At 40.4% G+C, this 17,719-nt stretch overlaps 1 protein-coding gene across 1 annotated transcript; it reads left to right on the top strand.

Annotated features, from left to right (window-relative positions):
* Positions 1 to 525: 525 nt before the first annotated feature.
* Positions 526 to 4,260, top strand: LOC144184488 (annexin A2-like). Its single transcript, XM_077710407.1, has 12 exons — positions 526 to 613; positions 695 to 788; positions 1,681 to 1,775; positions 1,884 to 1,997; positions 2,149 to 2,239; positions 2,605 to 2,684; positions 2,757 to 2,816; positions 3,183 to 3,276; positions 3,358 to 3,453; positions 3,528 to 3,586; positions 3,680 to 3,802; positions 3,870 to 4,260. The coding sequence occupies exons 1-12, from the start codon at positions 566 to 568 to the stop codon at positions 3,927 to 3,929; spliced, it is 1,014 nt and encodes a 337-aa protein (XP_077566533.1). The 5' UTR covers positions 526 to 565; the 3' UTR covers positions 3,930 to 4,260.
* The last annotated feature ends 13,459 nt before the right edge of the window (positions 4,261 to 17,719 follow it).

The raw sequence follows: 17,719 nt of genomic DNA, 5'->3' as shown, positions 1-17,719 counted from the left end.
TCCGGAGTGGGTGGAAAAGGGGGTGGGGGGTGAGGAAATGGGAAGTCCTCCCTCCGTCAGAGTCACTGCGGAGTTAAATCGGAGTCCACACCCTTCACTCGAGCACATCAGCAGGACTGACTTCTTTGTTACATCAACTTATACAAATTCGGTAAGTATATCACTTTTCATGCTATTTTAGAAAAGATAATACATTTGTTATACTAAAAGTTTTAGGATTTCTACAAAAATAATGCTGATTCATGCTCTGTCATGAATTATGTTTGTGCTAAAAGTTGTTTTTTTTTATCAGTTTGTGTAGCTTTTTGTATGTTTTAAGGAAAAAAAACACTCAATGTTGGACTGGTGTGGGATTACATACTGCAGTACTATAGGGTGTGTCCTTGTTGAGTGACTTATTCTCGGTTATTATTGTTGCACAGACTGAGAAGTAAATAAAACTAACTCTTGTGTAGTAGATTGTGTGGATGAAGAATGTGATTGCACCAGTAGATTTAACAAAGGTCTGCGTCAATGATGGGATTAGACTCATGTGATGTGACACTTTTTTTTCAGGGTTGTCAAAATGGCATTGGTGGCTGAATTTCTGGGGCAACTGACCCTCACAACTGCGGTAACGTCAACCTTTTTAAACTAAGTACATTTACATACATCATGTCATTAAACTGACTATTTTTTTTTTTTTATCTCGCAGTCCGATGAGCCAAAATACCCCACTGTCTTACCCGTGATGAACTTTGACCCCGAAAAGGATGCTGCAAGAATAGAGACGGCTATCAAGACAAAAGGCAAGCCTCACTGTTTATTCCCGTTGTGTTAATGTAGATGACGTTTTTCTGTGCAGACTTCTTGGTTTTTGTGAGTCAGCATCCTGGTTTTGGGGGAAAAAAATGTTTTTTGGAAGTGGGCCAAGTGTGTGACCTCAATGCTGCCACTGTGTTGTGCTAAACAACACTCATTTAGAAGCTCCTGGTAGCCCCAACAAGCTCTATTTTGTATATGTGGCTTTCTATTTTGTCATTGGTGTTTACATAAATTTGGATGATGCTTTATTGCCACGCCCCTCTCCATTAACACATGCTACCATTTAAATACACTTTCCTTTCTACAATCATTTGTTCAAAGGGAAAAAAAGCTTTTCCAGATACTTCATAGGCCATTTTTATATAACAATGACAGTGCATCCATCTGTTTTCTATACAGGCCACTTTTGCTTTGTCTGCTATGTTGAAATGGAAAGGTTAGGAGAGGTTTTCAATCAGAAAGACCAGTTGACCTACTTGTTGTTATTGTTGTGTGTGTGCGTGTATACATTTGTTTTTTTAACCCAATATTCTGTATTCTTACCTTTAAATTTTGACAGTCGCAAACAATTGAGACACAAGTTATTTTTAGTATTAGCTTGTCCTAAAATATAACGGAACGTGGAGATGTAAGCGCAATATTCCGAAACACTCACCATAGACATTTGTTGGGATTTTTAGATCATAAATATATTCGTGATTAATAGTATCTTTACTTCATGGGGTCCAAACATGTTTGTGTTGGATGATTTTGTTTGTAAAATGTCAGAAACATGTCAAATAACTTTTTTAGAATTGTAGTTTTAGATAATTATATATCTCCATCCCTCATCACTTTTTTAATATGCACCTCATCAAATATCTTTTGGGCTTTCAGGTGTGGATGAGCAAACCATCATTGACGTACTAACAAAGCGGACGTATTCTCAGAGAAGAGAAATTGCATTTTCTTATGAAAAAAGAGCCAAGAAGGTAAATGCTGACACATGTTCATGTTAGTTGAGAAAAAAATAAAATACAACAGTGTGATTTAACACGTTTGGTGACTTATATAAAGCCAGTTCGAATCCTCTCTTTTAGGACATGATCTCTGCTCTGAAGGGGGCGCTGTCCGGCCCATTGGAGTCAGTCATCCTTGGCCTGATGAAGAGCACGTCCCAGTATGACGCTTCAGAAATCAGAGGCGCCATCAAGGTAGTTTAAGATACAATGTTGTGTCCATTCTTACAGCATATTTATTTTGAGAGCTGACTTGACTTTCTGGTGAAGAAGGGATTCAAAATGCATTATTTTACACTTGTCCTATGACTGAGGTGTCCCAACTTACAAATGTATCGTGTTTCAGGGCCTCGGCACCGATGAAGAAACGCTCATTGAGATTTTGTGTTCTCGAAGTAATTCTGAGCTGCAGGAGATTAAGCAGGTCTACAAGGATTGTGAGTAACTTGGTCTTCTCTTCTTTGGCAGGCCTGGAGAAAAAAAAACTTTACTATAACTTTAGTATTAATGGGCTTTTACACAATTAGTTTAGAGAAAATAATCATTTTCTGACATTCTTTTCATTATTTATTTGTATTTCTCTCAAGCCATGGATGTCAACTTTCTCGTTTTGTGGTGTTTGCAGTACACCGAAAAAGGGGGGACTACTGTGGAAATATTTCTACAGTATTCCCTCGTTTTTAGCGTTTTTTGGTTGTTACGTTTTTTTGCGTTACTTTGCGAAAAACTGAACTACTGTGGAAACATTTTTCTATTTCTGCAACATCTCATCTGCTGTGTATAATGGAAATCTTTCCTACAGTGTTCAATAAGGACCTGGATAAAGACGTAGCAGGTGATACCTCCGGGAATTTCGCCAAGCTACTCTTGGCTCTGGTGGAGGTGTGTTCTGGCACAAATACAAATGATACATTTATAATTTTAAGACTGAATTCGAAATATCATTCCATTCAGGCCAAAAGAGACGAGCCGTCCTCTGTAGTGGACTACGAAAAGATCGACGACGACGCCAGAGTAAGTCATGTTCCCATTTTGTAACACGAACAGATTCATATTTACAACATCGTCACATTTAAAGTTGTGATTTTTAAATTACACTTGTCATAAAACACATGAGGCTTCTTTAAGCACTCTGCATAAAATGCCCTTGATTACTATTTGCTTGGTATTTGACATGAAGAGGACTTAAGAGAACTATAATTTAAATAAATATCAGCTCTAAATGACTTTGAAAGGGGCCACGTTTTCATTTGTGTATTCCTGATCCTTTTCATTCATCCCTGCTTATCTTCACATTGGTTTTGGGTATCATTTTTCTTTATCATCCATCATTTCAAAGACAACAGACTAACGTAAAGTGATCTATTTTTTTAAACATAGGGACTTTACGACGCCGGTGTGAAAATCAAAGGAACCGACGTAACAACTTGGATCTCAATCATGACAGAGAGAAGTGTCCCTCACCTGCAAAAAGGTTTAACATCTCATTGCTCTATTGAAAATGGCCATTTTGTTCAATATGGACATAACAATGACTCGTTCGTGTCCTTGTTAGTCTTTCAGAGGTACAAGAGTTACAGCCCTTACGACATGCACGAGAGCATCTTGAAGGAAGTTAAAGGAGACTTGCAGAAGTCTTTCCTCGCTCTAGGTGCTTAATATTCACATCTAGTACATTACATCCAGTTTGTATGGTGATTTTATGTTGTTCTTTCCATTTTGCAGTGCAATGCTTTGAAAATAAGCAGCTGTATTTTGCCGATAGACTGCACGAAGCTATGAAGGTAGACAAATGCTCTGATTACATTTTAAGAGCAAACAAGTTACACGTGGCTCTTTCTTTGAAATGCAATTAGAGAAATTCTTACTGTGTTCAGGGTAAAGGAGCCAATGCGAAATTGGTGACCAGGGTCATTGTGTCTCGCTGTGAAGTGGACCTGAAGAAAATCTGCTCAGAATACAAAGCCAAACATGGCCAGTCCCTTCAAAAGACCATCATGGTGAGTCCACTCGTTGGCGGCATCTAATATTGCGATACAAGTGTTCCATTTGTACTTCTTTTTGCAGGAACACACCAAGGGAGATTACCAAAATGTTCTGCTGGGCCTCTGTGGACCAGAGGAGTAAATTATTTTGCAAATGAAGAAAACTGGACCTAAAATGATGAATAGCTATTATATTTTATTTAATTGAACGAATGAAGAACCTCGAAGATCGCCCTCATTGGAGAAAAATAGCAATAAATGAGCACAAATGGCTATTTAAAAATAATAAAAAAAAATCTAACTTGTAGTTAGACACTGCAACCCACAGGGGGCGGTATAGGAGCGCTTAAAAACATGCAGACTTTTTTAGAGGATGCCTCACCTAGTTGACATCTGATCAAATGCCATTTTCTTTCTGTTTATAATGAAACAGTGGATTAAAATTGAGTTTTGCTCGAATATGAAGAACTGAAGCAGAGATATTTGACTGGATTTTTTTCCTAAACAAACGCACAAATTCGCTACAGTTTAAGATATTAAAGTAATTCATTGTTTATATCCAGTTCGATGCTTAACTCAAATAATACACCAGAAGGTACCAATACCTTCCTCTGTTTCTCGTATTAGAATCTATAAATATGATTTAATCATTAGTGTGTTTTTCCGTGTTTGTTTGGTGCTAATATTTTGATTAAAAATGTTAATTTTACCTCCGGCAAGGATAATTTGCATAGTACTAAACAAGCGCATATAGTGTTTCTGCTGTTTAGTTTGCAGTCTCTCAGGATAGAGGAAGAGCACAATGTTGTCAAGGCATTTCTACTGAAGTAAAAAGAGGCGGAAAAAAACATCCCCACTTCTTGTCAAAACACTCAAATGATTACAGAGAAAAGTGTAGTCACCTGGTTGGCGCAGAGGTTAGATCACAGGACTCCTGTCTGGGAGACCTGGGTTCAATTCCCGGTCGGGACACTTTTTCACTTAGTTGTTTCTGTGGACTTCTTGGAAGGACACTGAAATGATTACAAACAAAAGTGTAGTCACTTGGTTGGTGCAGAGGTTTGATCACAGGACTCCCGTCTGGGAGACCTGGGTTCGATTCCCGCTGCCGTCGTTTGGCTGAAAATACTTGGGAAGAAGAATTGGTCAATGGAATAAGAAGAAGGGAAAAAAAAAGAAAAACTTTTTAATTTATATTAAACACTTAGTCATACTTTTCAGCAAAAGGTTATATTCCGAACTGCCTTCGGCAGTTCGGAAGACAGTTGAAGGACCTGTCTGTGCGAAAGGCGTTCTCGGGTCGGCCTTCGGCCGACCCTCGACCGCTTGCTTGGTCAGTCAACCGGCGACACCGGGAAGCGAACTCACGTTCTCTCCGTGCAAAGGCGAGTGTGCAACCCACTACACCAACTCGTGCCCCACTTATACATGGGTGTTGAAACGTTTTATCCAAGGAAATGGGGTGAAACACTTAGTCATTTTTTGGACAAAATGCTTCATCCACCACTGAATATTTATACACTTAAACACTTAGGCATTTTAACTTATTCTTTTAACTGAATATTTGGAAAATCTTTGCCGGCACTGGGAATTGAACCCAGGACCCACCGATGGCAGTCTGATGACTTAGCCACTGGGCCACCACCCTGTTAGAGAAAGCAGTAGTACTTCTAGTTTTATCCGAGGAAATGGGGTTAAACACTTAGTCATTTTTGGACAAAATGCTTCATCCACCATTGAAGACTTATTAAGTTAAACACTTAGGCATTTTAACTTATTCTTTTACCTGAATAATATTTGGAAAATCTTTGCCGGCACTGGGAATTGAACCCAGGACCACACCAGTGGCAGACTGATGACTTAGCCACTGGGCCACCAACCTGTAAGAGAAAGCAGTAGTACTTATAGATTTATCCGGGGAAATGGGGTTAAACACTTAGTCATTTTTGGACAAAATGCTTCATCCACCATTGAAGACTTATTAAGTTAAACACTTAGGCATTTTAACTTGGAAACTTGGAAACTTAACTTTGGAAAATCTTTACCAGCACTGGGATTTGAACCAAGGATCACAGATGTAGGAGACTGATGACTTATCCACTGGGCCACCATCCTGTGAGAGAAAGCAGTAGTACTTGTACTTTTACCTCTATCATTTACCTGAATAATAGTGGGAAAATATTTGCACACACTGTAATTTGAACCCCACCCCAAAAACGACATAGTATAGTAAGGCTTTTTTTCAGGAAAAAAAATCAATATTTTTTTTGTGTTGCAGCTGTAGCTGCAGTAGAGGTTTTATGGTCATAAAATAGTTTTGGAGGCCACTGTTTGGATCCAATCTAAAGAGATGTAATCTTTTTTTTTTGGGGGGGTCAAAATATTTGTTCAGTGAAACTCCCGACAAAAAGACGGAGTTAATTTTAACAAGACATTAGATTTATGGTCATTTTGTAATAATACTGATGAGAACATTAACCCTTTGTGACGTTTTCTGTTTATAGGCAATAGAAAAATAAAATATAGCATAAAGTATGCTAAAAGAGTATTTTGCGGTGAGGAGGGAATTTATGCACCAATATGCTTGACAGATTAATCACTCCATCATAAAGAGGAAAGTACCGCCATATTTTCTCCTTTTTTATATGGATGTACAACATGCTGTTCTGCTCAAGGCCGGCCCGTGGGGACCAACGGCGGACCCGAGGGGAAGTCGCTGCTCAATTGAAAGCATGCAATTTACTGTCCCAAACAACTGACACTTCATCATTCAGACGACTTTAACCCCATGAATGTCAAACTGAGCATGCTGGGAAGACGTCGCCACATAGGCCCATTACCATAACTACCACATTTTAGTGACCTCTTTTAAAAATAAGAAGTGAGGAATCAAAAACACATTTTTCAAATTTCCAAAATGTGGTCATGTGTGGTTATACACACAAATATATGAATTTGACCATAGCTGTGTCATTCAATCAATTCTTTTTTTATCTTACCTGCGTGACATAAACTTCTACATATATACACAGCATTTTCTCTCACGTATAACCCACACCTGTATACATTTTTTGAAATATATTTCTGAGATAATGTATGAATCAAAAACACATTATTGGGGTCAATATCATAAGGCGGGCCGTGTATTTCACACATAGGCCTTCAGAAGTGCTACATCTGAATTTTAAAAAATTCAATTTGACGGTCATAGATGTTCAATTCAATTCAACGTTTATGAGCGTCCAAAAAAGTGGACGTCTTTGAGTGTTCAAAAAAATGGACATATATAAGGCGGCCTGACGGTCCACCATTGTAAGGAAGTTAGTAATTCTTCCAATAATGATTGTTTTCTCACTGCAAAACAGAAAGTAACCAACAAATTGTAAATGTACATTTACTGACATTTACTGGTGAAAAAGAGTATAGCATTAATGTACTTCTTGTGCGCATAAAAGCCATACCCTTGATTTAGTCATATTTTTTTTTACTTAAAAAATACAGTTTATATGCGGTAATTTAAATTAGAGGCAATTTAGACCACAAAATTACAAAACCCTTTCACTTCAAGCCTATAAACTTAGGTGCATTTGATGAAAAATTCTCCAGAACACGTTCATTTTTTGACAAAAGTGTCGCCATCTGCTGGGCCACCACTGCCAGTTTGATATAATCATGTGACCTTTTATCAGTTTGCCAGCCAGCCGGCTGCGTTTTCCAAAATTCCTGTCCCAGTTTGAGCGAACATGTGGAAGTGTCACCTCGGAGACAGAATCCAGGCGGCGCTGGCGGCATCCGGCACCATTAAACTTTCAGAGTACAGCTGGAAGAGCTGCTGCCGGCCCGCCAGACATACCGGAGTGAGCTCACGCACGCGCCGGGAAGGTTCGAGTTTGTGCTCGTGATTAATTCATCTGACACAACTTCGAGGAGGGACACTTTCTTAAAGGGGATGGGGGGGGGGGGGGCTCCCCTCGCGCTGACACCGAAAGAACCCGGCTCGGGGTGCGGGAGGGAGAACGCCAGAGGGTGTTTAATTATATAGTAGGAGACGGCTAAGGTCTTCTTTTAATTGTGTGCATCTGTTTGCGATTGTTAGCCCGCAGCTCTGTATAGGTCGTAGGCCTCGTCTAAATGAGGAGTCCTACAGGCGAAGCTGGAAGACGCACGTCCCTCAACGATTGCACGCCGGGGCAGTTTGATTAATATTTTTCTTAATTGTCATTATTTCATCGGGGCCGAGCTGGGCGCGTGGACGTGCGGCCTTTTGTCTCAGCGCCGAGGAGGACGCCGACTCATTAGGGCGCGTGGAGATTCTGGGGTTGGTAAATAAGAGGCTGTTAGCCCGGGGGTGGGGGGTGGGGGGGTTGTCAGTACCCCTGTTGAAGGACATATCGCCTCCTAAAGGATGGAGCGGTTGGCGCTGGTGTTAAGTAGAAGCGGCGTACTGAATAGAGGATGTTGCGCCTCTGGCGGCGTCAAGGCCCGCTTCCTTTTATGAGGCTCAAGCGGCAGACGAGACAGCTGTGAACCGGCCGGGCTATCAGTCAGACGCCTTTGTACGGAGGAGCCATGCTTGAAATGCCAAGACTAAAAAGACGTTGTCAGTGTGTCGGTGGATGAATAAGAAGAAAAAGTTTCACGACACACAACGTGCTTTGTAGAGTTCAGATCTGGGAGCAAAAGACCGAAAGGCTCAAATTAAATGTATGAAGTAGAGTGGATGGATACTTTAGAAAACCAAAGGAGATTGCAGTTTCAACTTTAAATGTGATGATAATTTGCAAAACTAGGCTTGGACTTCATAGGTGAATATGGCTGGGGAGGGTTAGAGTTAGGGCAAGGGTTACGGGTAGGATTACAGCTGGGGCAGGAGTGGGCAAACTTTTCTGCCCGGGGGCCACATTGACTTTAAAAATTTGACAGATGGGGCGAGTCAGCACAAGATACGATACATACGATAAAAAAGTGCATCCGTTAACAGTACATATGAAACATAAATAGAAAAATAGGACTAAAGTATTAACATACTCATCACTCATCATTAAAGTAAAAAGTATAAAGTACAAAGTAAAGTAAAAACAAATGTATTAAGAAATATTAAAATGTCATTTAAAAAAGATAGAGGGGCTGTAAAAGACAGAAAACTAATAAGAGTGGACAAAGCTACTGCCATTGGCTTCCGCGTGACGGCGCCATCTTGGGGAAAAAATATATATATTTGGACAACGTCGGCGGGCCGGATTAAGAATCTTAACGGGCCGTATGTGGCCCGTGGGCCGTAGTTTACCCATGTCTGAGCTCGGGTTAAGATTGTCAGTTATGAAAGATTTTGCATAAAGAAAGCAAGTCTGGGCAGAATGTATAAAATGGGGTGTCGTGTTGTGGCTCGCTGGCTCATTTCTAGGCGCAATGATGCTAATTCTCTCTGAAGTGCTTGTAATCTGCGGCCCTGGCATCTCCAGTCTTAAACGTAGACTGAAGAAAAAGTGTGTGCAGCAGAGTGGACGCTAATATGTAAAGAAGTACAAGGCGAGGGCAAGACGCCCTCTTCATCAGTGTGGCATATTCCCATCTATTTACATCTTGGCTAATAAGATATGAGCTCTGCTGCAAAGTAAGACAGAAAGATGTTAGGTAATTAAACTGCTTTGCTTCCCGTTCATCCATTATCCAAACTCACGCCTGCATACATAATGTAATAATATCAAATAAGGCACAAATGGATGAGGTGGCCATTCTGGCGTGTTTTACGCCGGCAGCGCCTCGTAAATCCACAGCAAGGTGTCACGGGAAGCAAAATGTACAGAAAGTGTTGTGATGAATTTAGGAAGCGTGGAAATATTGGTTTGTAAAGGTGGAGAGGGGCCATGTATTTATATATAGTTGTCTTGCAAGAGCACAAACAAGTGGGCGAGTGTTCATCAACCTGGATGGGCCGAGAGGCTGTCTTAATCCCTGTTGTCATGTTACCTAATCCCGCAGACTGAAGGTTTGCCCGGGCGCCGACGTCCTTGTCGCGCTGGCCGCTCGACCCGCTGCGTACACACACCCCCACACCCACACTGGCGGACACAAGACGCCCGCCCTCACGCACACACGTTCTGGGCCTCGCCTTCATGCAAGAGATTGAAATCAGCCGGGCAGACACTCAAGCATGAACCAAATGTCAGCGGCGAGCCACAAGGAGAAGAAAAGCCTGTGTTAATTATCACGCAGGTTCACGTAGACGCCGAGCATCAACTCATTTCCTTGGTCCCGCCCCTCCTGGGATACACTGAGAAGAGACACAATTTCTACAAGTAGGCACTGATTAACTCAATGATGGATGCGGTTGGACCTTGCGCGCTCTGGATGGTGGTTACCTGCAACCTTTTATAATCCTGACTGATGATTTTTTTTCTTTTTAAACAAAAAGTGTTTTACCAATCATGGAAATCTCACAACACATCGCATTTTTCACAAGATTCTTTACACAACTGTTGAAGCCAGCTCTCAAAATTCTATTCATGAAAGAGAGTTTAATATCTAGGAGAAAGAGTTTAGTATATAAGTACTGTTTAATATCTAAGTACTGTTTAATATCTAAGTACTGTTTAATATCTAAGTACTGTTCAATATCTAAGTACTGTTTAATATCTAAGTATTGTTTAATATCTAAGTATTGTTTAATATCTAAGTATTGTTTAATATCTAAGTATTGTTTAATATCTAAGTATTGTTTAATGTCTAAGTATTGTTTAATATCTAAGTATTGTTTAATATCTAAGTATTGTTTAATATCTAAGTATTGTTTAATATCTAAGTATTGTTTAATATCTAAGTACTGTTTAATATCTAAGTACTGTTTAATATCTAAGTACTGTTTAATATCTAAGTACTGTTTAATATCTAAGTACTGTTTAATATCTAAGTACTGTTTAAAATCTAAGTACTGTTTGATATCTAAGTACTGTTTAAAATCTAAGTACTGTTTAATATCTAATTACTGTTTACCAGCGACCAAAAGACCGACGACCAAAAGACCGGCGACCAAGAGACTGGCGACCAAAAGACCGGTGACCAAAAGACCAGCGACCAAACGTCCGGTCAAGCAAAACACGGTCCAGCTAAACCATAGCCAACCTTGCATTTCCAGGTATGTTGTAAAGACAAGAAGGAAAAGCGTATCGGCATTCGAACGTGACGCTTCACCGTTAGCGATTTCCCTTTCTGTCTTTTTGCCTCATGTTAATTAACCCCGAGGACCCATCAAAGAGGTGCCGGCATCCCAGAAGCCGTTGAGATGATTCTATACGGCCTAGAAACCATGCGAATTGGTGCGCGAGTTGCCTAGCAAGAAGAGAAGATGGCATATGGCTGGTGCAAGCATTTGTGTCGCTGTCACCGTCGTGTCATTGACACTGGAAAAAAGTTGCCGGGCACAGCTTGACCTCCCTCAGGTGGCCATGGATATGGAAATGAGTTCAAAAATAGAATCGCTTCCCTTTCAAAAAGTGCCGAAAAGGATTTTGGCATGCTCTTTTCATTCATTTTGGCTGCTGGCAGAAATGGATGAAATACACAAAAGCACAAGAAATGGTCAAAAGAAGCATCCACCGAAGAAGTGGAATTCGAAACACTAAACATGTGAAATCAGAGTTAAGCCATCACTGCGTGGGAATCACCAAACATGATAAATTCTGGTTGTCTGTCCAAAATGAAGTTTCATTTTGAAACTCAGTCCAATGAAAAAACAATGAACAATCACATGGCTAATGTGGGTTGTCATTATTACATTCACCACAATAACAAGTAGCAAATGTCAATCATTAGTTGGTTGACATGAAATAAAAAAAGTTGGAAAATTGCTGGCTAAGAATATTGAACCTTTGACCTTCTATCAACACAGACAGTTGACCCACAGCACACCCGTTCTGTACTTTGATAACCCCGTTTTTTTTGTCCGAAAAGCATTGTTTTTCATGAAGAGGCTACCAGAGTCAAAAACAGTAGAATTATTCATGGTGAAAGACAACCAGAGGCTTGATTCTTGGTATTCTTCAGGCAAAATATGCATCCTGCGCATCTATCTGACGCTTGTCGAAAGCATATAAAGACAAAGACAGGAAGCGTGAGTAGCCAAAGAGGATAGCGGCATACGTATCCAATGTTCCCTCCAGGATACGTCTTGAGGTGAGGCTGATCAAAGCTACGCCCAAAGACACGACGAGACTGAAGCAGCACTTTTTCAATGGCTAGTTCTGCCTTAAGACATGAAAGTGTAGCAATGGGTTTGGTGATGGGGGGGATTAACGCCTGAAAACATGTTTCGCCTTTTCACATGTTTACAAAAGGCTTTGTTATAATACCACAGTACGTCTTCAGCATAACAGTAGTGGCGATACACATTCATTGCAGTTGGACTGGGAGAACTGGTCGTGAAAGAACATGCTTTAGTTTGGTATCTATGCTTTATATTTGTCCTAAAAATATTTTATCCATACTAGGAAGACTAAAGGGTATTTAGGGCATATCGCTATCATAGAAAATGACAGGATGGGGGGGTTATTGGAGAATTGCTTTTCCAAGTAACCCTCTTTGAACTGGTGCCATCAGGCAGACGTTCCAAAAGCCCTCAGCTCAGCACACAAGCAGACTGAAGAACAGCTTTTGACCCAAAGCTGTGGCTGCTCTAGTCGACGCCAAAAAAAACGCAAGATTTAATAAATACCATGCAATAGTCATGGGAAGTGTATGCACACAAACAGGCGTACATTCTGCCATAAGATCTAAGCAAATACAATTATTGCCAGAGATTTTTTCAGTTCTTGTAATAGCAAAAGTAACCAAGCGCGTTGACATGTACATTTACTACTTCCGAATTATCCTTTAAAAAAAGACAGATAAAACTACCTATTTTTCTCTTTTCAGAATGACCTTAATGCTCATTTCCAGTGGAGAAATCCTAAAATAATTGGCGACTACATCAGCAAATGCTTGTCTAGGTTAGCAATTGTTCCTGCAGCTTTTCTGATAGACTGACAAGTGTGACACGTTCATTGGCGTTGCTTTCAATTGCGGTTTTCACGCAAGAGGAGGAGCGGTACAGCATATTTTGGTGGCCTCGGGGTCCGAAATTGCCAGTACGAGGCTCGGTTTGGTAATTCAGACAGACTGAGTGTGATGAGATGCTGGTCATTATAGACTGCGTTTTACCACAAGGACTACTTTGATTGTTGGGCCGTCGATAGTGACAGCTCATTTGGATTTCATTGTTTTGTTTTCTGTGGATGTTTATCCACTGATAGCATCAATATTTGATATTTTGCTGGGGAAAGGTACCACATTTTCTCGCATAAAAACTATTTGTAACAAAAAAATAGATGACTGAATCAAGGGTATGGCTTATATGCGCATAAGACTTGCTATATATACTACTCTTTTTCACTAGTATATGTTGGCAAAGTAACATTTATTATTTGTTGGTTATTTTCTGTTTTGCAGTAAGAAAACAACCATTACTGGATGAATTAACTGAAAAATGTGCTTTTGAGTCATACAGAAATACCACATGTGATGATTTTTCTTAAGATTTTCCCTTCAAAGTAATACATTTGTACTCCCATGAATATGGAGGTGAAAATTGTGAATCAGGGGGCGGCTTATACGCGAAAAATTGTCAAATTCAACGATTTTAAGGCAATTTAAAAGGTGCGGCTTATATGGGAGTAAATACGGTATCTAACATCACACATCTTTTCCATTCTCTTGCATATGCAAAAAATGTTTCCTCCTCTGCTAAGTGAATAAAAATATCCATCCAATATCTGAGCATACACATTAAATGAATTGTTGACTACAAAAATTCATCAATTTCTTTGCTGGCCCGTTAGCCTCAAAACGAGGAAACTAAATATATACTTACATTTTATTTCAAAGAGAAAAAAAATCCTCTCTGGCAAAAAAAAAAAAGCGTCAGAGAAGAACTTTACTCAAGGATAGGGAAGCACATCATTATAACGGGGGAAGAAATCTGAAAAAGGGATAAAAAAGGGCGAGAAGTTACCGCCTTTGGCGTCTCCGACTGCCTTCAAAAGCATGTGGAGATCTTTCCCTCCTTCAGACCTTGGCGCTCCCTTGTTGTTTGACTTGATTTGCTGGCTAGGGCTCGCATACCGGCTAGGGAGTCTTCCATTAAATAATCAATCACACGGGGCGGCATAGAGGCAAAGGTCTTGGCGTGTAACGACAGCATAAACACAAAAGCCATGGCGTTCTTGTGTCTTTTTGACATCTCCCACTTCAATGGAGTTAGCCCTGGTACGACCGTAGCTCGGCCTGGCCTAATTACGCACAACTATGAAGTATAGGTACGAATGTAATTACCTGTTTTTCGCCTCCCTTTGCTCCTCTTTTGTCTCTCATCATGTGTGACATGGGGCAACGGGCTGTCAGATTAGAGGAGGACATTAACACATTACTCCCTTTCTCCCTCATGGATAATGGAACAAGGCTTTCATTTGAATGATAAACAAAATGACTTGAAGAGAGTGGGGAGATCACTGGCACCTGCCACCCTCCTATGCCGTATTATGCAAAAGAAGGGTCCGGGATTTTGGGAGTTTTGTATCTCCGAGGCACGTTGGGACAATTATGAGCCGTTCGCTCGGTGCGAGTCACGCTACCTTGTTAATGTGATGCGGCTCTTTTATCAGAGCCGTGTGACTTTCATCTGTAAAGTTCTCCAACGAATCTTGGGTTCTTCTCGTCGGCGTGGACTGGCAAAGCCTTAATCACAGCACCTAGAAAACAACAAAGCCACGTCCAGAGGGCTTAAAAAAAGTCTTGACCTCGTCAGAATAGGCAAATCAAATAATAGAACATGAAATATTAATACGCCAAAAGTGAGTAAGTAAATATATTTGTAAGAGAAAGACTATTTGTCGTCGGCGCGTCGCTACGGCGCTGTTTATTTTCATTTAGCGAGACTTTCAATTCAAAACAAACTGAAGTTATTTTAGTTGACTTTGCTGCCGATAAACAGCTGCGGGTAATGTTGTTTCGTAGTGACGCGCCAACTCCAAAAAGGTACTTCAAGTCTCCCCAAAAAAAAACGACAGCGGCACGGCTCACGCATCACCACCACCACCACCGCCGCGCTTACTCTTCAGAAGTGTAACTAAAAAGGGAGCATTGAACATATATTGGTTAACATCCTTTCACTGCTACTACAATTAACGTGTGAAGCTGCGCTGGAATCATACTTTGCGCCATCCACCTGCCAATCACTGTGTTTGCAGAGCTGGATCACAGTGTTGTCTTCTCACCGTGTGCGTACATACGTACGTACGTATGTGTGCGTTAACTGGCCGTTAGAAGATGCCGAAGAACTGCTCGCGTCAACTCACAAATATTAAGCATAGAAAAAGAAAAGGGAGGAATGAAAATATCTTGGCAACAACTTGGGCGATTTTACAAGGCGGGAAAAATCCGAATTCACTCGATCAATCCAAGATTATATTAGATTAGATTAGATTAGGAGACTTCATTGTAACAGTAGCAAGAGGGTGAGAATACAGACACAGCAAAATCAATTTTAGACATAAAAAAATAGGTTGTAAATAAGTTAATAAATAAATACATAAATATGTATTAGATAAGATTAGATTTTGACACCCTAATATTTATTTTAGGGACTTTTTTGATGAAGAGAGCCATAGACAATTCATATTTTCAAACATTATTCCTTGAGAGCTATACTCAGAATTTAAAAGTCAAAATACATGAAAATGTGAGCATTTATTATTCATTTCATCACTTTGAAAGTAAAAAAAAAGTCTGAATTATTCTGAGAACATTATTTCACTGTCTCTAATCAATGAGTATCAATGAGAGAATTCATGCAGAAGAGTCTAATGAAGAAAAATATGATTTAAAAAGGCGCTAGAGATAGTTTCGATACGCTTCCATTACGGGACTTCGATCTCTCACCAGCGGTGCCCGTAGTTTACCATACAAATTCGCGTAGAGCCATATACACCCATCAAATGAGCCACATATGGATCCCGAGCCATAGGTTGCCTATCCCTGTTCTACTCGATAGGTGTGCTAAACTTAACAGTGAATATTATATTTCGTTTAAATCCATGATCTCTGAGTGGATTGGACATTTACTGCCATTGATGGAAGACAATAATGTAAATTTGTGCCGCTATCGGCAAGTATTTGCGATCTATTACAGTGATTCTAACAGGAAAAACTAATCAAGGTACGAGGTAAAATATGTTATACATACATATAGAACACATTCCATTTGACGAATGTGATCATCTACGGCAGTGAATGTGTTAATGATCATCTGATTTATAAAGCCGATCCCAAGCAGTAATGCTGAGTTTGCAACAGTGTCAACTTATTTATTTTTTTTAAAGCACTGCGACCTAATATAATGCCAGTCCAGGATAAATTGGAGGCAAATAAAGCACACCAGACAGTAAGCGAAAGTAGTTTTTCTAGTATACAGCCTTTAAATAAAAATGCCACTGCGCTTCCTTCCTCATTTGACAAAATGAGCCTTTTTCAAAATGCCCATTGCTAAATAAATGTCAAGAAACACACATTAGCATTAGCTTCTTCATTTTATAAACTCGGAGCTGTTCAATTCCGCCCGAGTGCTCTGTTTAATTGACTTTATAAGCGTCTATTTTCTCCGCAGCCAAGTGGCCGCCACATTAAACTAGAGTTTCATTCTACGGGGAATGGGAATAGTTCTAGTTTTCGCCGGGTTCTCCAGCGATTCGATCATCCAGAGAGGTGCCAAATCCAGACAGACGGAAGCCCCCGGGGCGAGCGAGGATATAAAGTCCCTGATCAGGACAAGACGCCATCTTTTTTTTTGTCAATGTTGATCAGACACTCGTTGTGTCGTGGCATCGAGGGAGCTTTTTTTGGTCCCTTTTCTTTACCGTCTCAGGTCAGTGTTCTCCATCTTGAGAATTGCGACAAAGGAAATACGCCAAAGGTATGTGGCGAGGAATAAGCCAATGAGCGGACATGTTCAATGACGTAAAGAGTTTTTCAGGGGTAAAAATAAAAGGGTAAATTGGCTGGATGGGCGATTTGTATTGACATGATTTCAATCATTTGTAAGCAGTATTAAGGGAAGCGTGGATTAAAAAGATAAAACATGAGCTTTTATCTATAGGCCACTTTGCTAATGAGATGGATTAAAAGGCGCTCTGTGAGGGGAATTAATTTGCACGTGAATGGCAGTTAGGAGGCAAACGTGCAAAGCAGATGACTCAAAAACCTCCCTGAGGGGGGGTGACGGCGCCACGGTTAGTTTGGCACAATTTAGAAATTACACAAGTCGTTTACTAAATAACAGAGTGATCTTTCCCTGAACTGCATTCTTTGGCGCAGCCCAATACTTGACTTTCAAACGTGTGGAAAATAGGTTCGTCTCTGGTAGCGGGGAAATGAGGCCTTTCGCTAAGAAACGTCGTGTGCACTACGGCCATTTATAATTCATAAGGTAGCTCGTCCCCTAAATTAATGTTGCCCAAGGCAGTGTTTATTTCTGCTTTGTACTTTTGTTTAAAGTGAGTTGTTGACAACTCTCGCACATGTCAAACTATCACCGCTAATAATTGCTTAAGGAGATAGAACTTTTGCAAATGTTGGTTCCACCAGAGGTACATTCTACTCGCCCCGGCGTACAACTTCTTCAGATGAATTTTTGATTCATCTCCTTCTTGCTCTCGACAAAAAAAAAGTCCTCTGTAATTCAAAGGCGTCGCTGTGAGAGAAATGTTAAAAAAGAATAATGTAGCGCGCACTCTACAACATCCTACTTTTCAAGAGAAAGAGGAAACGTCTCCCTCCGCCGACGCCTCGCCACCCTCCCCCGGTTCCCTTATTCTCTCCCTCCGTCTTTCTTCTCCTTCTTCTTCC

The sequence above is a fragment of the Stigmatopora nigra genome, chromosome 2, assembly GCF_051989575.1.
Source record: "Stigmatopora nigra isolate UIUO_SnigA chromosome 2, RoL_Snig_1.1, whole genome shotgun sequence".
NCBI lineage: Eukaryota > Metazoa > Chordata > Actinopteri > Syngnathiformes > Syngnathidae > Stigmatopora > Stigmatopora nigra.
This window is presented reverse-complemented; position numbering and strand designations above follow the sequence as displayed.

Excerpts from the sequence above, each read along its gene's own strand:
- LOC144184488 (XM_077710407.1), top strand. The coding sequence starts at position 566 with ATGGCATTGGTGGCTGAATTTCTGGGGCAACTGACCCTCACAACTGCG. Across the intron at positions 1,776-1,883 it reads ATGAAAAAAGAGCCAAGAAG|GACATGATCTCTGCTCTGAA; the intron begins GTAAATGCTGAC and ends CCTCTCTTTTAG. Across the intron at positions 1,998-2,148 it reads AAATCAGAGGCGCCATCAAG|GGCCTCGGCACCGATGAAGA; the intron begins GTAGTTTAAGAT and ends ATCGTGTTTCAG.